Source organism: Carassius gibelio, chromosome A5 (genome assembly GCF_023724105.1).
Source record: "Carassius gibelio isolate Cgi1373 ecotype wild population from Czech Republic chromosome A5, carGib1.2-hapl.c, whole genome shotgun sequence".
NCBI lineage: Eukaryota > Metazoa > Chordata > Actinopteri > Cypriniformes > Cyprinidae > Carassius > Carassius gibelio.
In genome coordinates this window covers 32,919,667-32,941,471 of record NC_068375.1, presented here as the reverse complement: position 1 = coordinate 32,941,471, position 21,805 = coordinate 32,919,667, and the positions used below count along the sequence as shown (strand labels likewise).

General features: G+C 37.5%; 1 protein-coding gene across 1 annotated transcript in view; it reads right to left on the bottom strand.

Annotated features, from left to right (window-relative positions):
• Window positions 1–203: 203 nt before the first annotated feature.
• Window positions 204–21,805, bottom strand: part of zdhhc8b (zinc finger DHHC-type palmitoyltransferase 8b) — a 54,221-nt gene continuing 32,619 nt past the window's right edge. Inside the window, exons 2-11 of the mRNA XM_052596336.1 lie at window positions 10,657–10,778; window positions 10,353–10,510; window positions 10,077–10,249; window positions 8,498–8,600; window positions 8,161–8,252; window positions 6,354–6,486; window positions 6,002–6,111; window positions 5,606–5,711; window positions 3,843–4,882; window positions 204–2,814 (exon numbers count right to left, since the gene is read on the bottom strand). Of these exons, the coding sequence (XP_052452296.1) occupies window positions 2,664–2,814; window positions 3,843–4,882; window positions 5,606–5,711; window positions 6,002–6,111; window positions 6,354–6,486; window positions 8,161–8,252; window positions 8,498–8,600; window positions 10,077–10,249; window positions 10,353–10,510; window positions 10,657–10,693 (2,103 nt within the window). The 5' untranslated portion in view covers window positions 10,694–10,778 and the 3' untranslated portion in view covers window positions 204–2,663. The remainder of the gene's footprint in view (window positions 2,815–3,842; window positions 4,883–5,605; window positions 5,712–6,001; window positions 6,112–6,353; window positions 6,487–8,160; window positions 8,253–8,497; window positions 8,601–10,076; window positions 10,250–10,352; window positions 10,511–10,656; window positions 10,779–21,805) is intronic.

The window sequence follows — 21,805 nt, the reverse complement described above, 5'->3', positions numbered from 1 at the left end:
AACTGAATGTTTCCCCCCGACTTCTCTCTGATATGAAAATGTCTGTGGAGCCAACTGCTCTTTCTTTTTATAATAATAATAATAATAATGTTAATTTTGCACATCTTAACTTTTGTTCTGCATACTTGAGATTGGTTTGAGATGGTTTAATCTATCTGTTTTATTTAAAAAAAAGAAGAGAAATAACAAACATAAGACCGAAATTAATGTTCACGTTTTATTTATTCAGTTTTCCCCCTCGATGAACAAAAATAATATATGTTCCTTGATATGAAATTATAATGTGTTTATTTAATGTGAATGAAATACTTCACCAAAGAAAAAAAGTCCCGTATAGTTCTTCTTTTGTTTGAATTGTACATGGTTCATTTAAACAGAAGGTGACGCTGTGCCAGACAGCGGCATTGAAGCATTCACAGAAAAAAAGCCTAGCAAACTGTAAGTGACCACATGAATTATTTACAATTTCAAGAAGCTGTTTTACTGGAAAAAAAAGTATCATAATATCACTTTTTACATGCACCAAAAATCATGTTTGTACTCTGTCAGTGTTTGAGTGTCTGTAGTCTGTTAGACCCATAAGGCAGATCTGTGAGGAAATCAATACGAATTCCTTGAAAAGTCATCTGATGAGTCGCAGAGAACTCCACGTGCGGTGCATTTCCATTTGGCAAGACATCTGTAAGATCACCCTGTCAAAGATGCTGACAGCACAAGTCAACACTTCACTACAAAATGATCCTTTTTATTAAATTATTAGGTCTTTAATCATGAAACAGGCCACAGTGTGAAGCTCTTCTGGTAACAGGATTTGCCACTTTCACCTGTGCTGTCCATTTCATTTCTTGAGAAAAAAAAAAAAAAAAGAATATTACATTTAAAACTGATTTCTTTTCAGCTATTAATTACGTAACTGCCTATTTAATTGTAACTGACAATTTTACAGATGTGTATCTCTTTCTCTCTCCAAAAAAAGACACACACACACACACACTTCTCCCCTTTCAAAATTCAAATGTAATAGTTACCAAGCAATATTTATTGGCACTTGTTGTAAAATCAGAAAAGACTATTTGCAACTTCTTTTGAAAGAGTGAAGGGAAGGTGAGGCTTTAAACTTCCTTTGAATAATATGAAAAGTACATATGAAGAATTTTACTTTTATATACACTAGTGTTCAAAAGGTTTGTGGCTGGTAAGATTTTGAAATGTTTTTGAAAGAAGCTTCTTATGCTAAAGAAGCCTTTGCTTATTTGATCAAAAAAAAAAAAAAACAACAACAAAAAAAACAACAACATAAGTTTATAAAAGCCATGTGTCATATTATGTCTTTCAAATGGATCCATCATTCAAAAAACAAGCATCTTCAATTCAATTTTCTTGAACACGGTTTCCTAAAATGTTCTACAAAAACATCTTAATTTTTCAACATTCATTCACTGAAAAAAAAAAAAAAAAATCTTAATAGAAAATACTTCTTTTAATTAATCAAAATGGCAATGTACACTAATTAATTTGTACAAATAAATTATAAAATATGCAAAAAAATCTACTCAAAAAATCCAAACACCCATTTGAATATCTGTATTAAAAAATGAAATACACCAAAACTTTTAAAATTTGGGTTTAAAAAAAAAAAGAAAAAAAAAAATGTTGTTATAAAAACAAAATAAATAAAAAAAATGTTGGATGTTTGGGATTCAGTCATGAATTACCATTACCATCTTTTTTTATCTATTACAAATAAATGGAAATGATAAAGCAATAAGTTTGCAAAGATCATGTCTGGAAAATATGGTAAAATATGGCTTTAACACGTGGCCAGTACTGCTAATACACAGTGGTCTGTTTCTTTTTACATATTAATATTTCTTCCACAATAAAATACTTTTTATGAAGAAAAAACTAAATTGCTGATAACATTTTTGTATCCTTTTTTAAAATTGTACATATACACATGTATGTTTATTTCTATGGCAGTTAATAGTTTTATATTACAAAAAGTGTAAATGACCACTATATTTGAAAAATAAAACTTCTGCGTTGGTTTTTAAAGTACACTAGTGCTATATGGTTTGTTTTGGAACCTGATAGCTTGACAAAGAAATGTATTTGAATGAAACCCTGATTATTAGATCAGCATAATGACAAAAACAGTAGTAATGGAGTCACTGGCATGTACATTAACACTCACATTCAAGTGTGTGGAAGATCAGCATACTGAGCACATTTGCATTCAATATGCGACCTTTAAACTTTTAAATACAAACAAATGAACAGACACTGTACATATTCAGCCCTTACTGTATATATATTTTACATTTTCATTTGATGCAATTAAACCAGCATTTTTTTGTGGTGTGGGATTTATATCCTGATGGCTGACACTTGTATGACAAAAATATACAACACTTCTTTGACACAGCACTCATGTTATATTTTACACTGGGTCAATCAGAAAGTTGCTTGCCATCTCTTTAGCAAAGAAATGGCCTATGCCAAAGTATTTTCCAATTAAACTGCACCAGATAACTAATAGTCTCCTGATCAATCGGTTTGAATATTATAAAAAAGAAAGAAACCTAATTCTCTAGAGCACAAGTGGAGGTGGTGTTGCCATGGCAGTGCTGTTCCTCACAGGCAGTGGCTCTTCAAGCTGTCCGTCAAACGGAAATCTCATATGTAGTTCCACCCAATCCTGTGACCTTTTTGACATTGGTGTGTCTGCTGGGAGTTCCAGAAGGAGTCCCTAGATGGCAGTCACGTGCTTGGCCCTTTAGTTGCCCATTGACTTTACATTGACCAAGGTCCTCTCTACGTAGAGAAAATATAAAAAAGAAAAAGAAAACAGGAAGACATATTTGAAGTGGTTCTTTTCCAACTCTATTGTGTACTGTCATCATTTTCTGCCCTCTTTTAGAAAGGTAGAGATCCAAACATGTACTAAATGGACTGAAATGTTACAAATGAAGGTAAGTTCATGAAGAAGAGGACAGTATTAAAGAAAGGTGAAAGGGATTATAGATTTGAGATTATAATACAGGACTCAAAAATAAGGAGTCTGTTTAGGGCCAGTTGAAAAAGCAGCCATTTGCCCATTAATTAAGCCTTACAAACACTATATATGTGCTATTAATATCAATTGATCTTTTTTTGAAGGGATCTATAAAAATCTATTTTAAATAACACTTTCTGTTGAGTCCTGTAATAAAATCATAATTTTAAGAGTAAACAATCATGCAGTCTGGTGTTGGAAAAAGATCAAGTCAAAGAAAATATCAAAGAGAATAATACATTATGTAAAAATGATAGAGATTTAAAAGCATTATTTAAGCATAAAAAAAGAACACAAACAGAACAAAAAGACATAAAAGGATATTCAATCATGATTATGGTATATTTAATTGATTGCTGATGCAATTATGATACCACAATGCAATAAAATGTACAGTATGCCAGAAGCAGATGCCATGCAAAATGTGTCATAAATAATATGGATGAACATGCATGTAGAAATTTGAACTGAAAAATGAAAATAGGTGGAGGGTGAGCAAAAAAATGACCATTTATTTGGCTAACAGCTACAAAACCACAACATTTTTGTTTTCATCTCTGCACAAAGGAAAAAATAACAGTAATGGCAGAAATAAATGTATTAAAGTAAAAAAAAAAAAAAAAGCAGTACTCAAAACTGAACAAATAAACATAATACAACTGAAATCTCTTTTCTGAAGTCTCTGGACTCCGCCGGATCAGAGGGCACATATCCAGACTGTTTAGTCTATACATCATGTTCTCACCCTCTTTTCTGGTTGGTTAAAAGAAGATTCTATATGTCATACCTTGTACCCAGATGTGGTGAGTCTGCCCTCTCCAGAGCGCTAATGAAGGCGACCTTCTGATGCGCATATGACGGGGAACGGGGCACAGATGTTGGGGAGTGATGTGTCTGGTGCACCGGAGAGCGGTACTGGTGTTCGGCTGTCCTGCTTGCACTGCCTCCATCAGTGTGGAGGGACGTAGTGGAAGTCCTTGGCACTCTGGCGAGCGAGGATGCAGAGGAACGCAGAACAGGTGTTTGGGGAGCGTATCCCACTGCCCCAACTCCCATCAAATTATCCCGAGAGCCGCACACAGGAGGGGTGTGCTCTCGGGATCCGGGGCCTCTAGGGCCATTGGGGTAGCACGTCCCAGGTGGGAGTCCATAGGCGGCTCCACTGCAGGTGTCAAACACACCTGAATCATTGGCATAGGCCACCGGTGGTTGTGCATGCCGATGCATGAGTTTCTCCCTCTCTTCTAGCTCCTTTCTCTCCTGAATGGAGGCCATGATGGTTTTGGAGAGGTTGTCGTAGCGGACGGGAGAGGGATCTCGGTCTCTTGAGAGTGGTGACTGCCGCCCGTACATCGCTCCTATGTGAACAGGACTATAGGATGGTGGACCGATGTACCGCTGAAGCTCAGGCCCACGCACATGACACGTTTTAGTAGGCAAGTAGGGTGAATGAAAACCCATAGACGGCACTCCCGGGTGGGCAGCGCACTCGCCCAAAGCTGGCACAATGCTGGGGCTTAGCAAGCTATCGTAGGATAGGCTGCCATTGCGGCCAGATAATGTCCCAGGGGAGAAGACTCCTTTGTGAGCGGTGGAAATGACCGCTTGTGGTTTGCTTTGCATCTGGTCAGCCCTGTTCACTCCCTGTTTGAGACTGAATGAGCGAGATGTGGTGCTGAAAGAGTCCAGCTGGAAAGGTGAGGATTGGTAAGTTCGGTGGAGAGGAGTGCTGCGGAAGTCTGGCAAATCCAGATTCGGCTCTGAGCGGTAATCGTGACCTCTCTCCTCCAAAACTGCAGAGGGCTTACAGTTCTCAGACATTATAATCTGAAAACAAAGGACAATATTAGAGAGAGAAAGACAAAAACACATTTTTTAAATATTATATTATATTATATAATATTTGTTAAGAAATTAATTCTTTAAACTTTTGTTCAGCAAGGATGCATTAAATAGATAAAATGCATATGACAATCAAAACATGGTTAAAAAAAGATTTCAATTACAAATAAATGTCATTCTTTTTTTTCATCAAAGTTTTCCAAAAAGAAAAATATCAATGTTTTCCAAAAAAATATAACTATTTTCAACAAAAATAGTAGAACAATGTAAATATATATATATATATATATACTTTCTTGAGACTTTCTTGACACCTTTATCCAAAGCGACTCACAGTGCATTCGCGTATTTATTTTTTTAATCAGTATGTGTGTTCCCTGGGAACTGATTCCCTGATTTCATATTAGAAAGATTTCTGAAGAATCATGTGACACTAAAGACTGTAATGAGTAATGGCTGCTAAAAATTGCATCACAGAAATGAATTTGATAATAAAATATATAATAGTCATTTTAACTGGTAATAATGGTACACAATATTACTGTTTTTGCTGGTTTTTTTTTTGAACAGATAAATGCAGAACTTTTATTAAAAAAAAAAAAATAATAATAATAATAAAAAAATTCTCACAGACACCAAACTTTTCAACAGTAGTTTATATTATAATATATTATTCCAGAAAACATTGTTTTAGTCTGTTGTTCCCACCTTCTCTCCGGTTGCGTGATAGTGCACTTTAGGCATGGTACTGAAGGAAGGTTGGTATTTGTACATGGCCGGGGTGGACGGATTAGTCGGTTTGCTGGACAGGGAACTCTCTAGAAAACACGGCACAAGTTAAATGAATGACTTAAAAGTGCTGCAATATGATCCAACACCAGATGGCAGTAGAAGTGCAGTTAAGAAACCAGATTCAACAACCTGGGTCCCACTGAATACACGGGCTCTGAATCATTTTTTTATGATCACATGCTAATAGTAATAATAAAAAATCTCACAAGACAAATACGTGTTCGAATACACAGACTAAATAATTACAAACGTAAATTAGTTACATTTTGGTGTGGACTGCTTTAAATGAACCTGACTGGCTGTTTGTGTCACTTGCCTTCGCTGGAGGTTAGTTGACTCTTGAGCTGGTTGTAGCGCTCTGCTTTGGGCGGCAGAGGCGGTTGTGTGTCTATACTTTTATCATCCATACCATCCAGACTGGTCTTAGAATAAAGCATAAGAAAATCTATTTATTTTGGGAAGCTTGATTTAGCCAGAGGCACCATATTATTAACATTATTCCTTTGAAAATGAGGACATTGACACGAGGATTGAAATCTAAATAATGAGACTGTATTGATGCAATGGCTGGTGTAGCAGTACTTACTACAATAACAGAAACGATTATACACAATTGAAATTCCAGGTTGTGGGCAGACAGAATTAAAAGCTTTTGCGGACTCACTTTGCTTCGCAGGATGTTACTATGGATACCATTATCACTGACTTTTACACTGATGTGTCGGTTAGAGAGGTCAGGGCGGATGAATGGTGGTTTCATGATGATGGGAATTTTCTTCCTGGGATCAGTGAAGTACCTGTGAACAGTGAACAAGATGCATGTATTAAATATTTTTAAATAAAGCATGTAAGTTAGTTCATGGGTCAGATTGAGTGTATATCACAATCACATGTAGGTTATCGAATGCTTAAAAAAGGTTGAAAAAATGACAACAGTGCTACAATTTACCCATATACCCATGCATTTAATTGATTAGAAGTGAAAGACATTTTATAGTTACAGAAAACTTCTATTTATAGAAATGCTGATCTTTTGCATCTTTTGCTGAACGTTTTATTCAGCAAAGATTTTTCAACATCAGTCATTTTCAACATTAACAATAACAAGAGATGTTTCTTGAGTATCAAATCAACATATTCGATTGAATTTATTGATTGAAATTTTCATTTCTGGGTAAACTATTCCTATTATTTCTGTCTTGTGGGAAAAGGTTTATGTTTTTGTATATTTGTATTTATGTTTGTTTCTAGTAGTAGGGATTTTCCCTATGGGGAGTAAAGGTGTAAATTACCTAGATAACTCAGTATGTTGGGTAGGTTAAAGAAAAACTACAACTCCCACCATTGGACTACAACTCTCCTACCTGGCTTTCACAGGTGTGGTAATCACTGTAGATTGTCCTGATGTGTTTGAACACAGTTACGTTGATTGATACATTTATTGTCTGTATGCCCTGGGGATGGTTGTTTGACCGAAAGCCTGGTGATTAAATTTGCTTCAAGGATTCAAGTGTGCAGACAGTTTATTTTTGGGCAAAAAGGTTTATAGCAACATCCTTTTGTTATGTTTTGGGCTCACAAAGGTTGTCCTCTATTGTTTCTGGAGAAGCCTTCACTAGTCTTAACAAGACATTAACTTTGGCTCTGATCGGTGTTTATACAGAAATCACTTTCTCTTCCCATTGTTTCACAACCTGATTCAAATATTCAGTACTACACGCTTTTCCTGCTCACAGTGTCATAAAACAGGCAAGAAAAACAGGACACAGTCTACCTTCCTATGGACCTCTATTCTTTTCAAACCCCTCCAGACTGTCTACTATGACAAACAACCTCTTATTTAACCTCTGAATGATCTTTTTAAGTATTATACTAAATCTTAATGGCTTCACACATATTTCAAAGCATATTTTCTTCTTAAAACATTTTAGATTTTATAGTATACTGCCACACTGTCTTCATTACTGTTGTCGAGAGCACTGCATAAAATGTTCTTATATGCCATGGTGTCATTTTTATTTGACCTTATAATGTTGTTTTAATTTTGTACTTCAAGTCAGCATGAAATTCATCCATGCACACACACACACACACACACACACACAATTTAACTGATCTTAAAAACAATCTTCACATCAGTTGGAAATGCCTTTCCATGGTGACTAAAATATTTAAATTTTGATTGGTGCTTCATAGGTCATTTGTTGCATTTGCTAAAGCGTAATGGATTAAATCCTCTCTGTTTTGCAAATGTAAAATAACACAATCTAATGTAAATTCATCTAAAGTGAAGTGAAACACCCAACTGTGTGTTCAAAAAACGAGCAAAAGATAGATCAATCAGCTGTCAGGGGCCGTGGAAACACACCGTGCCTGGTGTTACCACACATTTCTGGTACGTGTATGTATCTGAGACTCTCATTGATTACAGAATGAATACATCTGTGTGTGGAAGCTTGTTTTTTCTTTACCTAGAAGCAAGCGGACTGCATAAGACGTGTTTCACGTTGCCACGGAAACCCCGGGTGAATGGATTCACTCCTCCTCTGAACTTTCCTGTCACCTGAGAACAGACAGAGAGAGAGGAATCCTACTTACTGCAAACTGAAGAGTGTGGAAAACAACTGTCCTTGACCGACAGAACCGTGATGTGCGCTGACAATACCAGGCTTTGTAACAGATGGTTGGAAAGACATCAAGGTGATTCTGATTGGGTGTTCAACATGTGACCACAATTCTGCCTGCATAAGTGCGCATGTTGTTACACAAAACAGATTAAGATTTTAAGTGCCGTGTTATTTGGATCACCTGTTCATTTGTGGTCCGTCCTCTGGCTACGAGAACCATGTGGAATCCAGTGAGGCCCATAACAGGGATGAAGAACAGGCCAGTCACACACATAACCACAAGCCTGGACAGCAGGAGAGTCAAGGAACCTATTGTGTTTTTCTGTCCTTGCTGAAAGAGAAATGCTGCACGAAGCTACAGCCAAGCAGAATCTTTTTGATTTTTAATACACAGCTGAGCACAGCAGAATTTTGAGCCAATGAGTTCTCACTGTGGGCGTGGCCACCCTGTCTTAAGGAAAATAAAAACTAAATACAAATAAAAGCTTATTAAAAATACAAATAAACACTTCCTTCAGCTGAAATTATGCTTAAAAACAACAACAAAAATAGTTTTCAGCCTAGAACATAAGAAGAACTAAAATGAATGATTCAATTGTTGTCAGATGCTACTGCTGCTTTCTTATCGAAAATTATTTATTTGAAATAGAAATCATCTGCGACATAAAGATCTTTATTGTAGGGGTGTAACGGTACACAAAAATCACGGTTCAGTACGTACCTCGGTTTTAAAGTAACGCTTCGGTTAATTTTCGGTACAGTAAGGGAAAGAAATGCAAACATTAAACTGCAGGTTGTTTATTACTATACTATACTGCTGTAAAGTTCTCCACTAAATAAAATACTTTCAGTCTCAAACCAAAATCATATAATAAAATATAATGAAAAATATAAATAAATAACTATGATTACAGTGCAACATTACCAGTCCCAGCTTGTAGGCCTGCTTCAACAGAACCGTGCCTGATGCGGCGCTGGCGCGCTGCTGCTGTAGAGGGAGGCCGCCGACAGACCAGGCTCTTGTCTTCATGACAACAATATCAACTTTTTTTTACACACCTACGCCTACTGATAAAGGACACCGTCAACAGTATAGACGGCAAAATAGAGTTTGTTTGACAGGTGCAATATTTGAAAATCGATAATTATTTATTTATTTTTTAAATTACATTAATATCTGAATTAATGTCAACCAATAGACTTTCAAATATCAAAATGTGATGAATTAATATGTATTTGTATACAAAATGACATATAAACATCTTTTTAGTATGCACGCGTTTTCCGCGTGGCTCAGTCTGCAAGCTCTAACCTGTTAACATGGGAGCCGAATTAAAAACAAATACGCCACGCGGCTGAGACGCTTGCGCCACGCATCCAGTGTGTTGCCAGCAGAATCAGCTGCAGGGCGGGATTTGCGCTGAACGTGGAGACTTCCGCCACTTAATATGTTCATTTGGAAACACGAAAATGTACTTATGTTCCGCGCACAAAATATTGCATTGCGTCATTCGGTACACATGTGCACCGTATCGAAAGTCCTGTACCGAAATGGTCCAGTACGAATACACGTACCGTTACACCCCTACTTTATTGTCATTTCAATGAATGTATCGTTGCTCAATAAAATGACCAATTTCTTTAAAAATAGAATCCTATTTCTGAACAGTAGTGTATAGCCACTGCCACACATTTATTAAATATAACTAAATGAGCTTTCATCATAGTTGCTATCATAATTGCTTCTCATTGAAGGATACGTCACAGTGGTGTGGAGCGCACTCAGACTCTCAAGGTGGTGTAAGACAAACAGCAGGCCAAAGGAAAACACGCCCACCATGTGAACACTTAGAGACAGCAGAAACAAGAAGAAGTAACGATAATTCCTCCGGCCTATGCAGTTGTTCACCCATGGGCAGTGATGGTCAAAGTCCTACAGTGAGAAGAAAAGTATGTGTTTGTTTGTGAGAGCGCTGGCATTGTGATGATTTTATATGAGGCAGGAATGTTGGTCTGTGTGTTAGTATGCATCTCACCTCCACACAGTTGTCACACACGCTGCAGTGTGAGCAGCGAGGAGGTCTGTAGAAGTGGCACGTGGCACACCATTTCATCCGGACCTGAATTCCCTTTATCTCAACGTTTTTATAAAGCGGAGCTCGGAAATCATCGTCTTTGTCTTCGTCCTCATCCGCTGGGAAACAGACATTTCAGTGTTCACATCAATAGTGTGTGTGACTTGCAATTTTCAGAACGTTCTAATCAAGAACCTACTGTTGGATCTCCAGACATGTGAAACAGAGAATGGATGGAGAAAGCTAAACTACGACCGGATCATACCTCTGGGAAAGACTCCAGGATCCATGAAGGTGGCCATGCTGAAGTTGGCCAACACAAATAGAAAGACGATGCCATTGTATAGAGGCACAACAGGAGAGATGGCTTTGGTTAACCACGGACACCTGAGAGGATACGAGAGAAACAGAAGAAGGATTATCATCTAGAATGCTAAAGCTCAAAAGACCGCCCTGTGGTAGTTCAGGCTTTTTTTTCTGAACATCCATGTTCATCCCTGCAATATTTTTGCAACAGAGAGATTCATGCAAACCTCAGAAAACTTCTGAACCTTCTGGCGGATCAATGACAGAAATAGTCAAATGTAAATCAAAATCAAATGTAAATCAAATCAAATGTGTGTGTGTACACTGCTAGCTCTACATCGTGATATCTGTCAGCCACTGGCGATGGATGATGGTAACGTCTGTCGACCCAACCCTACCGTTTATGCAGGAAAGCAACTACCAGCACCCGATCCACGACTAGTTGTCCTACCATAGCTTTTCTCATAATACACCCTCTGACCGGGCTCTGCTCAGGTTTTATTTAACAGGCAGAGCCAAGCATATATATATTTGTGCACTTCTAAATTTGAACCCCTATTGGAGTCTATTACACTTCTTGTAGTCTTAAAGAACAGGACTTTTTCTGGCCAAGAACCACCCACCCAGACAGGAGGACTCCATTTGACTGACGTCTAAAGTGACCAAGCACATTTATTTTGGTTTCTACATGTCATCTAGGGGTAGATAAATCTATAATGCATTCATTGTATGACCACTATGCAACCATTCAAAGAACGTTTCAGCAGATTACATTTCTGCGTACTGAAGCAACAAGGCACTCAAGGCCATGCTTTAACAGTGATTTGACCGGATTGATTTGATACAGACAGCACTGTTCAACAAATAAGCACATTTAATTATAGTACCAATTAGAATAATGAAAATATTGTTTAAGTAGTCCAGTCCATTAAGTAAGTTACAGTCCATTAGCCTAACTGCAGGAGTTTATTTTTGCCAAGCAACAGTTATAAAGGCTATTCCATACAGGAGCTTCGAACACACCTCATCCAATCAGAATTTAAAGCTAGAATGATCCATAACTCTCTATCCACTCCTGCTACCTCTATTCTCTCTCGGCAGGCAGTAGATCACACTAATATTCTGTCGAACCCTGAGGGAAAAGCACTAACTCATAGTCCGTCTGCATTGGAGGAATGCCAGGCTCCTTGGATAGCTGAAGGCTGCCACCTTTATCTCACTGATTCGATATTCCATTCAGTTTTCTATTCAGTTCGCCGTTTTCTTCATTTTAATCAGAGACCTAACAACGACACTCCTGAGAATACAAAGTAGTAATGAAGTGGAAGGTGAGAATGATAAAGAGTCCAGATGCACCCCCCTCAGACACAACAGAGCAAAACTGATGGAATAACTATTCCTTCATGTATAATCCAATCACAAACAGACGACCTCAGAATCAATCCACGCTGTGGGCGAAGAAAAAAAAAGACCAGTTTTATCGGCCGCGTGAGTATCTCCTTGGGGGTAAACAAGAACGTCAGGGGAATTATGGTATAAATAAACTGCCTGTGAAATGCATTAACCCTTGATCTGTACAGGCCCTTCATCTGAATGACAGTTCAGAGATTTTTATTAGGTTAAGGTGGTTACATTATTTCTTAGTATAATGTATTTCTTGCACATCAATCCCAAGAACAGACTAAAGGCTTGTTGGCCACACAAAGAAACATTTTAACAGTGAGAATAAGAAATGTTTCCAGAGCTGTAAATCAGCATATCTGAATGATTTCTGAAGGATCATGTGACACTGAAGACTTGATAAAGCAGTTACCATAATAAAAATATTAAAACCAAAAATGTATGTATTGATAATGTTACTTTAAAAAATTTAATTAATTAAATGCTATCCTTTTGCTAAAAAAACAAGAACAACTGACAATGACAGCAACTGTCAAGTCAAGAGAATGTCCGATGTAACATGCTTAAAAGCGTATGTCAGTTGTGTGAATGTAAATGTATACTCTTCTGGGGAACACTTTCGGATGTAGTAAACGATTTCTATGCACCTTGTTTTGTGGAAAGAGGAATTTCCATATTGAAGCCCTCTACAAAGTGTTGCACACTATATTGGAAGCACATTCTCATTTATTGGCAAGAAAAGTCTCTCATTGGACATGAAGCAACAAGTCAACAAATTCATCAATCTGCTCTATGAACATAATTTTGTTGAGAGCCAAAATGTCATAGTATGCCTATTAAACAACATAACTAAAAATATTTATGAAACAATCTGTGCTTTATTTCTTAAATCTGTTCTCCATGGATGCTCCCTCTAAAGATCAAACCAGCAAACCTTGTGTAAGTGTGTATCCTAAATCAAGCATTTACACACTCCCCTCTCTAGCATGATCCCCTTATTGTAGTGTAAATTACACAGGCATTTTAACAACCCACGGGCTGTGCTGGAGGGGTGTATAGTAGGTTTAATTTAGGCCATTCCTTGCAGTGTGTCTAACGCCTAGCTGCTACAAACATTAGCATATCTGTGCCAGAAGCAGTCGCTCTAAGGAGCCATCTATCCAAGTGGATTATAATATGCCGACGATATCAATATAGATAAAAGGAACAACCCTGTCAATAACAGCTTTAGGGATGAAAAAGCTAATAAACCCGTGCTAGTTAATTCATAACTATGATTGTGAGATAAACAGAAAAAATACATTCAAAAATGCTAAAAACATGCAGAAAAAGAGAGAGACAGACAGACGTTGCGACCCCAACAATTCTAGTAATTTAATAGATGTAGCAATAATTATAATATATATATATAGGAGAGAAGCTATTTATTAGTGGTGTGGCGCCTGATATTACAAACTTACAGTTGTAAAATAAAATGAAAGAATAATAATGATTAAAAAAAAACATGCTAGAAACTGTGCAGGGAAAAAAATAGAGAGATGGACATCACAGCCCCAAGAAATAATTTAAATGAGTATTTAATAATTTACATATACATTTAATACTTACATAATAATAATTGTTATAGATGTCTTAACCACCACTAATCAATGTTTTCTGCTGGGATCTGACCTGACAGAAAGTCACCAACCCCCCCAAACCTCCCCCTTCCTGTAGTAAAGAAAGTGACGACAGAGATCCCATTTGACTAGAAAAATTACGAATCTAAGTCCTAAAATAGAGGAAAAAGCTTCTGATGTTCCACCTATCATATCCACCAGAAAGTTTCTTTATTGAAAATAGAACATCAATGCTTGGTATATGTTTGTTGTGGACATTTTTGTCCTCACATTTACTGCATGGATGCCATCTTTCGACCTGCAGAGATAAGGTAGTCTTCACAGCTGAATTCACATCTCTGTTCTTGTTATTCCAAAGCACTCTGGGCAAATTAGTGAACCATAGGAGTCCTGTATCTGCAATAAATACTCCATTGTTCAACGTGTATGAAATTTGTGAATTATACTGGAGCAAAAGAGTCCAGAAAAAAAAAAGATGATGGTGATGGACTTGAATGCAGGAGATCATTAATCAGTCAAACAGATGCTTACTGAGGGAATGTTGAGGCGCTAACGTGTGGTGAACAGATCCACCCTGGAGCTTCTGACAACAGAGAAATGAAACATGTTATTCATTTGAAGGACTTCCTGTACTAAAAGAAAAATGTTTGCCCTACATTTCCCTCATTAGAATCTTATGAAAATAAATGACCACTCCTGAGAGCAAGGTAGTGTGTGCGTCTGGGTCCAAAATTAACACCTGCCAAGCTTCAAATGGCAGTTAAAGTGCAATTTTAAAATGCAACTTCAATTGTTTAAAGGAACAGTTCACTCAAAATTTAAAATGTGCTGAAAATGTTCTCACCCTCAGGCCATCCAAGATGAACAAGATGCAGTGAGAAACGCAAACACAGATCAATCCTATATTAACCCACCGGCAGACACATCTCCCCTACACACTTTAATATTAAAGCATCAGTCAAAACACACCCGAAGGGAGAAAAGCTCCCACAGATACAGCCACACTGCCTTGAACACAAGTCAAAATTTACAGACGAACTATTCCCCGCATAATCTCACCAGTCTAAAAACTACAAGCACAATACCACTTGGTACTCAATAGGCATTATTGAATGTGATCCACATCAAAGTGATTATCTTCACCGCTAGCCCTTTAAACAATTTAATAATGAGAGTGAATGCACCATAAATAAGGTCACAAAGGCCCGCCGGTCTATTAATCATGCTCTGAAAGGACATCCAGCTCTTTCCCTGCATAGATCTGCTTAAAACAGTAGAATACCCCCAACAACAGCATCTTAAACTGGTCTGAGCTAAACAGAGGGGTGAATTTGAACAAATACGACTGGGTCAGATTTAGCCCTGAAGGAATCAGTCCCAAACATCCTCACCAACAGCCTCCGTAAATATCTTGAACCATCATATCCTTAAAGACTCGATGCAAGTTTATACACATCCACAGGTGTGCCACTCAAGCACACACACGGTTACATTTAAGTTCTGTCATGACAGTGCATATCTGAGTGGCAGTTGTTGGCTATTCTCACACACATTCCTTACCCTGCATATTTTAAGCCCAGACTGCAGCTGCTGTGGTTACATGCGTGGCAAATCTCGGACAGTCAAAACCAGGCCAAACATCGAAAGCAGGGCAGATTCGTGTAGAAACAACTACAGATTATACCGTTTGATCATTTTCTCTTCAATGTCTTGCTAATTTAATTGGTGTCAGCTCTGATTTAAGCATCCCATTAAAAAAATAAATAAAAAAATTAACAAATTGACTATTATCCTTAATAAATGTGCTGGGTCTTTATCAGGATAGATTGTAGTTTTTATTTGAGTAATGACTGCGCATACACTTATAATGTTACAAAAGATTATACACTTATAATACACAAAAGATTTCGGTTTCAAATAAATGCTGTTCTTTTGAACTTTCTATTCACCAAAGAATCCTGAAAAGGATCACAGTTTCCACCAAAGTATGAAGCAACCATTAAAAACATTGATGATAATAAGAAGTTTCATACTCATGACACCGGCACCTTAAAATGATTTTTTAAAGCTCAGCTGACACTTGACACAAAATTCGGCTTTGTCATCACAGGAACAAATTACATTTGAAAATATTGGCTAATAAAATACTTGTGATATAAAATTGTAATAGTATTTCACAATATTACCATTCTTATTGTATTTTTAATCAAATAAATGCAGCCTTGGTGAACACAAAATATTACCAACCCCAAACTTTTGATTGGTAGTGTAAGGAAGATTAGAAAGCATAAACTGCTTTATAGCAAATCATTTATTTAAGTAAATGATTCAGTCACAGACAAAAAGACTCTCATACTCGCACCATCTCCTGGCCTAATGGTGAACTTGCTAGAAACTGTCACTGAATAAATCAGAATAAATCTCTCTGACGCACTGATTTAAAAGATTTGAGTAACTAGTTCTTCAAAACCTTCAGCAAGCACACATGAGATAAGAATAAAACCCCATCCATTCTCCCGACACCTAGGCATTTAGATGGGCTTGGAGAATGACTCAGATGGAGTAGCTGCCAAGTACTGGGACTTAATATCTCCTTTCTCCTTGACCTTAAGAGACACAGTATTTATTTGTGTCTTATCTACTAAAACTACACATATTTGTCATTTGCACACTAACACGAGTATCCAGATACACACATGCAATCTTTCTTCAAACATACCGTTGAATAGTTTCAAGTAGTTGGAAAACAGTCCTCAACCATTTTCTAGCCACTTCCTAAACGGAAGTCCAGACAGAATGAGCCTAAGTGAGAGAGGGGGAAAATCTGAACCGTCAAGCACTGTTTACTCAACTGCTGCTAAGTGTCAGACTCAATACAGCTGAGTGTTTGTGATAAGATAAGGTCTAGGAGACAAATACCAGCATTTCTATAAACCTGTTCAACAGAATGAAGAGGTCAAAAGTCACTGTTCTAAAAACTGATGTGTGTCCACCACATTTTTCATAACACTACACACACACACATATGGTGTTATATATTTTTTTAATCTTTTCTTTCATTGAGATGCTATGACATTTCCATTCATATACCACATGAGCACCATAGCTTAATATGTCAAGAGTGTGCTACCCTCTATGCCACAGCTCTGACATTAAATACTGCCAGTTTGGCTCTGTTCTCATTGTGTTTTTGATTAGTGCATGAGTAGGTCTGTTCCTGGATCATTTCCCACCGAGTTACACAATCACGTTTTGGTCTAGCAGAACTTCTTTCCTTCTGATTTACTGCTTTCTCAACATAGCTTCACGCATATTAAAAACACATTAGGCCCGATCTACACACACTACGCCAGCACACATGCACATATAGTGGGAACAGAATCATTGCGAGCATGTACAGAGCAGGAGACTGATTTACTATCACGTTTGACGTTGGACGTTTCGCTGCGGTGGAAAACAGCAATTTATCGCAACACTCGCTGTGGTAAACTGCATCTGGAACACAAATGTGGCAGAACAGTACATCCTTTGATAAATATGGCTGTAATGTTGACTAAAATATCTTCACATAGGAATAAAAATGTGCACAAATGCACTATGAATTAAAGAAGATCGCAAGGTTAAAAAATACTAATGGTGACAGCTTGGTAAGATTACCTTCCTTCCTGTCTGTTTGCTCATGTTGATCACACACCTAAATTAAATGAGACCATCCAGTTGGATGTTTCTGTATGTAATAAAAAAGACTGCAGAAGATATCCCCTGTCATGGCCTGCATCATCAAAGCAGGGGGGGTGAGGGAGGGAGAGAGACCATCAGAACAATGAGGAGCTTTCACAGGCTGTGGGCTGCTAAGAGACACAATAACTCCCTTTAGCAATCAGGACTCACAACAGACAGTCTATCCATCATGAACTACAGAGGGAGGGACGAAGAGGTGGAGAGAGAAAGATCGTATAAGTCTGTGAATATGATTATGAAGCAAAAGAAAATACTGTAAGTTGTATGATTGGCTCTGCTCCAACAGATCAGAACTAGCTACTTAAAACTATGAACACACAAACACACACAAAAACGTGATCTGACTTGATTGCTTACTTGTAAAAAAGGGAACAGTCTAATGAATGATGTGCTGAACAAAGATATAGAAAAAGACAGAATTAAAGAACAACATATAGAAGTATTCATAGTCAAATAATTAGACTCAGTGTGCTGGAAATGTGCTTGGATTGTCCAAAAGGTTGACGTAAAGTGGCTCTAGGAACAATGAAATGACAACCATCTGAAGTTTGAAACTCCCTGTCAGATGTAACATAGGGTAAATTGTGTTTTAAGAGACTGGTTAAAATGATTACTGTGTGTGTGTGTCTGAACCAATATGGTATATGGTCATGTAAATGATGTTATTTTTCAAAAGTACTAGTCATTTATTTGCGTATAAGACTTTTCTAAGAGAAAAAAATTGTGCACGCACCTGTAATTAAAGGCTAAGGCATTGCTGAAAATCTGCAATATGATATAATCTCTACTACTAACTTTATGACAGTCTAAGTCTTGCATCAACAGTCTAGAAATACATCTAAAATTCTCAAATAAGCATATTTTGCAAAACTCAGCAAATGTAGGTAGGCGTTCCGACTTACTGTACGAATGCGTGGCACAACTTACAGAAAGTCAGAAAAAACAACTATATAGTTATAAATAGCTCACCACACGTGCCTGTTCAGACACACATGGTTTTCAAGTCAAGTGTGCCAAATTAAGTGCCAAATAAGCTGCCATTTCAGTGTGCTACAACAAATGTGTGAAGCTCAGAGCATCCAAAATAGAAGATAGCATTGCCCAAATTGGCATTAAATTTCAAGAATGAATCAGGACTGTTTCAACGGCCATACCCAAACATTCAAACACATGCTCCTCATCTGGCATGAGTAATTGGCCACATTCACATAATGTTCAAAAATATCTCCCCATATGTGCGTTCTCCTTTTATACTATAAGGGACATGCAGCCTCTCTCTCTCTTTCAGCCAATCTGATCAAACTCCCATAATGTTTCAACACCAAGCTGAACCTACAGTACACACACACACACACACACACACACAGAGAGAGAGAGAGAGAGAGAGAGAGAGAGAGAGAGAGAGAGAGAGGACACCTCCTTATGCCCAGAATAACCCTTTGCTTCCTGTTAATCTCTGCTGAACAGGTGCTGCTATTTACAACATACAAATCCATTCATTCCAACAGAGGAATGAGGGACAGTGAGACAGAGATGGTGAATGAGATGAACAAAGCAGAAGAGAAAGTCTCATAACAAAGATAGAGAAATCTCTCTCTCCAGCATTCTCATCTCCAGCCTTCTTGGCAATAAACTGTGTACTCCAAACAAAATAAAGCAGAAACTGTCAAGCGAAAGAGAAAAGCAGTCCATAATGTTATACATTGTTGTTAGCTAGAAAAGACAAAATTTGTCAAAGCAAACTTTAAAGGTGAATGTTTTGAGAATTGTAAATCTTATAAACCAATCGAGATTGAAAGATTGAGGGACAGACACTATTGACAGATAAAGTGATAGATGGACAGAATTATAGAAAAATAAACAGAATGATAGTCGGATGGATAGTTAGAACGATAAAACTACAGACAGACAGACAGACAGACCAACAAAGACAGAAGGACAGATAGAACAATAGATAGACAGAACAATAATAATAAGAGAGATAGAAAGATAGAATGACAGAACAGAGAACGATAGACAGATGGAGTGACAGATAACATTAAAGAAAGATCAGAATGACAGACAGAACACCAGAAAGATAAAAATGACAGACAAAACATTAGAACAATACATAGCACAGAAAGACAGACAGACAGAGAACATGAATATATGCAACAGGTGCAACCGATAAGAGATGATGTTGAATAATGTTTTTCTTTAGCTGAGATTTATGGATAAAACTGCATGACCACAGCAGTCAATTTTACACAGGAGATCTTAGAGTGTTTAGGCACTAAAGGCTATTATGTTCAACAAACCAGATATCCTTGACCTGAGTGACTCAGAGAGTGTGAATATTATGCAAGATAGATAATCTGAGTGCGTGGTCAAGTCAAGACACCTTTATTTATATAGCACTTTATACAATACTGATTGTGGCAAAGCAGCTTTACAGTGTCAAACAGGAAAAAAGTTGGTCAATAATTCAAGAGGACAATGACAAAAAAGTCATTTATCCAGCTAAAGTCAGTTCATTGATGATTCAGTGATGTCATCATCCAGTTCAGCTCTCTTCCAATAGTGTCTGTGCAGTCAGTCAGTCGTCCCCAACTAAGCAAGCCAGAGGCGACAGTGGCATGGAACCAAAACTCCATCGTGTCAGAAATGGAGAAAAAATCTTGGGAGAAACCAGGCTCAGTCGAGGGGGTAGTTTTCCTCTGGCCTGATGAAACCAGCATGGTGTGGTTTAATTCCAGACTGCAACACCGGTCAGATTGTGCAGAGGACTTTTCTGGTTCCTGTGGTCTTGTGCTGGTGGTCATCAAGGTGATGAGGTCTTCTCCGTGGATCTTTCTCTGGGGCGCTCACTCACACAGACTGAGGAGGGCAGTTATTTGTAATGTGAACATAATAACTGAAGGAAAAACTAGATTTTGCATCTTATGAAGAAAAAGTACTACTTGCACTTGCAAATCTGGCCATGTGTTGTACGGGTTTGCCAGCGTGTTGCTAAACTCTGAGTGAGAGCTTTTTAGTGTGTTGCTATTGTTTCCTATCAAAAAGCCTTATATGTATTTCCAAGCATGAGCAATAATTATATATAGCCCACATACACATTTAAATCTCTGCCAGAACATGCTCAGAAATATTATTTGCGCAAACATAATGACCATATTTAATCAAAAGAAAATCAAAGACACAGGAAGTTTGTTTCCTTTGAAGTTTTTGGTTTTAATTTGCATCTAAATCAATGCTGCCACGATATGATTTTGCATGATAAACCCATATACTCATTAAACAAAGCATGAATGTGTGAGGTGTCCTATCAATGCATAACAAAGGCTTAAATAGCACAAAAACGCCCACTGCAATTAGTGCAGCATGCAGACTTAACACAGGCCTCTTGCAGGGAGAGTGTATAAAACTGAGAAGAGAAGGAACAGATGAGGAATGAACTTAATCACTGTCTCTCTCGGACCTAAATTTCCTCTCCATCTACTTTATCTAATCTACTCATTAAGAAGTGTCCGAGTCATATCCCCCACACAAGAACAGTAGGAAATCAGCAATGACGGCTCAGTGGAAATCTCTTCAGTCTCAAGCAGGAACTGCATTTGTTCCAGCAGGAGATGCTGAAAGACGGGAGAGAGAAAGATAGACAGTTTACTCTGGCACTTCTGAAATCACCTCCTCTCTCTTTAGATCAGGATGATTGACATCTCACCGAGATCAACAACAACTCAAAAATGTGTCAACTCAAGTTAAAGGAATAGCACACGTGGAAATGAAAGTTTGCTGAAAATATATACTCACCCTCAGGCTATTCAAGATGCAGATTAATTTGTTTCTTCATCAGAACAAATTTGGAGAAATTTAGAATTACATCACCAATTGATTCTCTGCAGTGAATGGGTGCTGTCAGATTGAGTCTCTAAACAGCTGAAAAACATCACACAGTAATCCACATGACTCCAGTCCATCAATTACCAGCTCAATTTCCAAGTCCTCCATATTATTGCTTTCTCCAGCAAAAACATTTGTCTCATCTAAATCAGGAGAGAAATATGCACATATCAAGCACCGTGCAAGCAAAAACAGTCTACTGGATGAAGCATTAATATGGATTACAGATTCATTTTTAAGATAGAAACAAGTTAAAACGCCTTAATGAAGGCCTTAATTTCTTACAAATTCAGAGCTTTTTGATTCACAAGACATTAATTGATGGACAGGAGTCATGTGGATTACTTTTCTGTAATATATTATGAATAAGCAAATGTTGAAGGAGAGCTGATCACCATAAACTCAAATAAATCTAGTTTGAGCGACAAATGGAGAAAATGTGAAGACATGAAGACCACTGCGTGA